General features: G+C 59.9%; 1 protein-coding gene across 1 annotated transcript in view; it reads right to left on the bottom strand.

Moving 5' to 3' along the window:
• The window catches only part of PEX12 (peroxisomal biogenesis factor 12), a 13,072-nt gene extending 11,326 nt beyond the window's left edge, over positions 1-1,746 (bottom strand). Inside the window, exon 1 of the mRNA XM_019511523.1 lies at positions 1,621-1,746. Coding sequence (XP_019367068.1) covers positions 1,621-1,746 — 126 coding nt within the window. The remainder of the gene's footprint in view (positions 1-1,620) is intronic.
• Between the last annotated feature and the right edge of the window lie 23 nt (positions 1,747-1,769).

Genomic DNA, 1,769 nt, shown 5'->3' with positions numbered 1-1,769 from the left:
TAAATAAGCCAGATGTGAATCTTGGCTTCCAGGAATGAAAGGCTTCCAAGCTGATGGCTGCATACACTTGCAAGGCTTCCAGTAATAACAGTGCTTCCTCCCACAACAGGGATGTGAATACATGATGTGCAAGTGTGTTTCACCTGCACAAAAAGGAGCTTATTCAAGAGATACCTTGCGACTCCCTGCATGGAACTAAGCAGCATTAGCAGGAGCAATATCCCTGGCAGAAAAACCTAAAACATGTGCACTCATCCCTTCATGAACTAGGGGCCTGCACACAAGACCAGGCTCTGCTCAGTTCTGGCTCTGTCTCAGACTTGCTCAAAAAAAAGATTAAGTTACCAGGCCTTTCTGAGTTTCCTCCTCTGGAGACTGTTTCCCTGCCTCACTGCAGGGAAGACAATGGGTTAACAAGGGGGTGGGAAATTATTTGGGCCTGCAAGCCACCTGGGGAGTTTTAATGAGTTGTTGGCCAGGTCAGCATCCTGCCCCCCCACAGCCCCCAACTCACTTTCCAAGGTGCTGATCCCATTGGCGTGGCCATGTGCCCTGCCCATGTGGGTCCAAGCTGCCACTTTGGTTTGTGTCCCACAGGCTGCTGCTGCTTAGTTGGGGATCCCAGCCCTGCCTGCCCATCCCACTCCCAGATGCTGTTCCCTGCCCATCTATAGCTCAATCCCAGCCAAGTGCAGAGCAGAGCCACACTCCGCTGCCTGCACAACCCTGCGATGGGCACTGCTCCCTCTGTGCATGCAGAACTAGCACTCATTGCAGCTGCGTGCAGGCAGTTGATATTGGCTCTGCTCTGTGCTTGGACAGGATGGGGTGGCAGATGGGAGCAAGTGGCTAGGATCCCTGGCTAAGTGGCAGCTGCCCACAAAACCCAAACAGTAAGCAGAAGCTTTGTGGCTGATTGGACCAGGCAACGGGAGCATGCAGAACACAAGGAACTCCCGCCAGTAGTCCCAGCAGGGGCTTGACTTTCTGTGGATGCCTTGACTCCTGGCACTACACGGAGCTGAACATTAGCCCAGTTCAAATGGTGCTGGGAGAGAGACCTAAGCAGATGGGATTTGCAGCCCATGGTGTAGCTGGAAGGAGCCAGGGATGGCAGCAAAGGGAGTGGAAGTGGAAGCTTGGCAGAGGGTTGTGGCTTGGAAGCTCCTGCCAAGGTGGGGAGCAGGGGAGGGCCTGGGCTGGGCAGGGCTGTGCGGGGCACATCAGGTGACAAGTGCTGCATGGGAGCTCCACCATGGGGGCCGTGCTGGAGACCGGCGCGATAGGGTCCCTGTAAATGCAGGTGGTTGCTGCTGGGCTCCTGTCCCGAGGTGTCTGACGCAGGGCTCTGCCCTGCAGCCCATGTTGGGCACCGATGCTCCTCCGGTCGCTGGGGCAGGCAGGCGAGAGTGGGGGCCTTGGTGCTCAAAGCCAGCAGCTGCCCCACTCTCGTCCCAGCTAGGGCAGCGGGACCGAGGAAGCCGGCCCCGGGCTGTATTTTGCCGGTCCTGGCTGAGCACCCCCACGCTGCAGTGCGGATCCGCGTGCCACCCGCCCCGGGCTGCCAGGGAGCCGCCCCTCCACCTGCGCGGGGGCTGCAGGGTCCCGGCCCCGGCGCACCTTGGCCATGTGGCGGAGCGCGGGCCGCAGAGCCGCCATCAGGCTGTCCTGAGCCACCGCCTCGAAGATAGACGGAGCCTCCTCGCCGCCGCCCGCCGCCGTCAGGTGCGCGCCGTGCTCCGCCATGGCGGCCCTGCTCCGGCTGCCAC

Source organism: Gavialis gangeticus, unplaced genomic scaffold, assembly GCF_001723915.1.
Source record: "Gavialis gangeticus isolate Ggan-Ray unplaced genomic scaffold, GavGan_comp1, whole genome shotgun sequence".
Taxonomy (NCBI): Eukaryota; Metazoa; Chordata; order Crocodylia; family Gavialidae; genus Gavialis; species Gavialis gangeticus.
The sequence above is the reverse complement of the archived record's forward strand: the minus strand, read 5'-3'. Positions and strand labels throughout refer to the sequence as shown.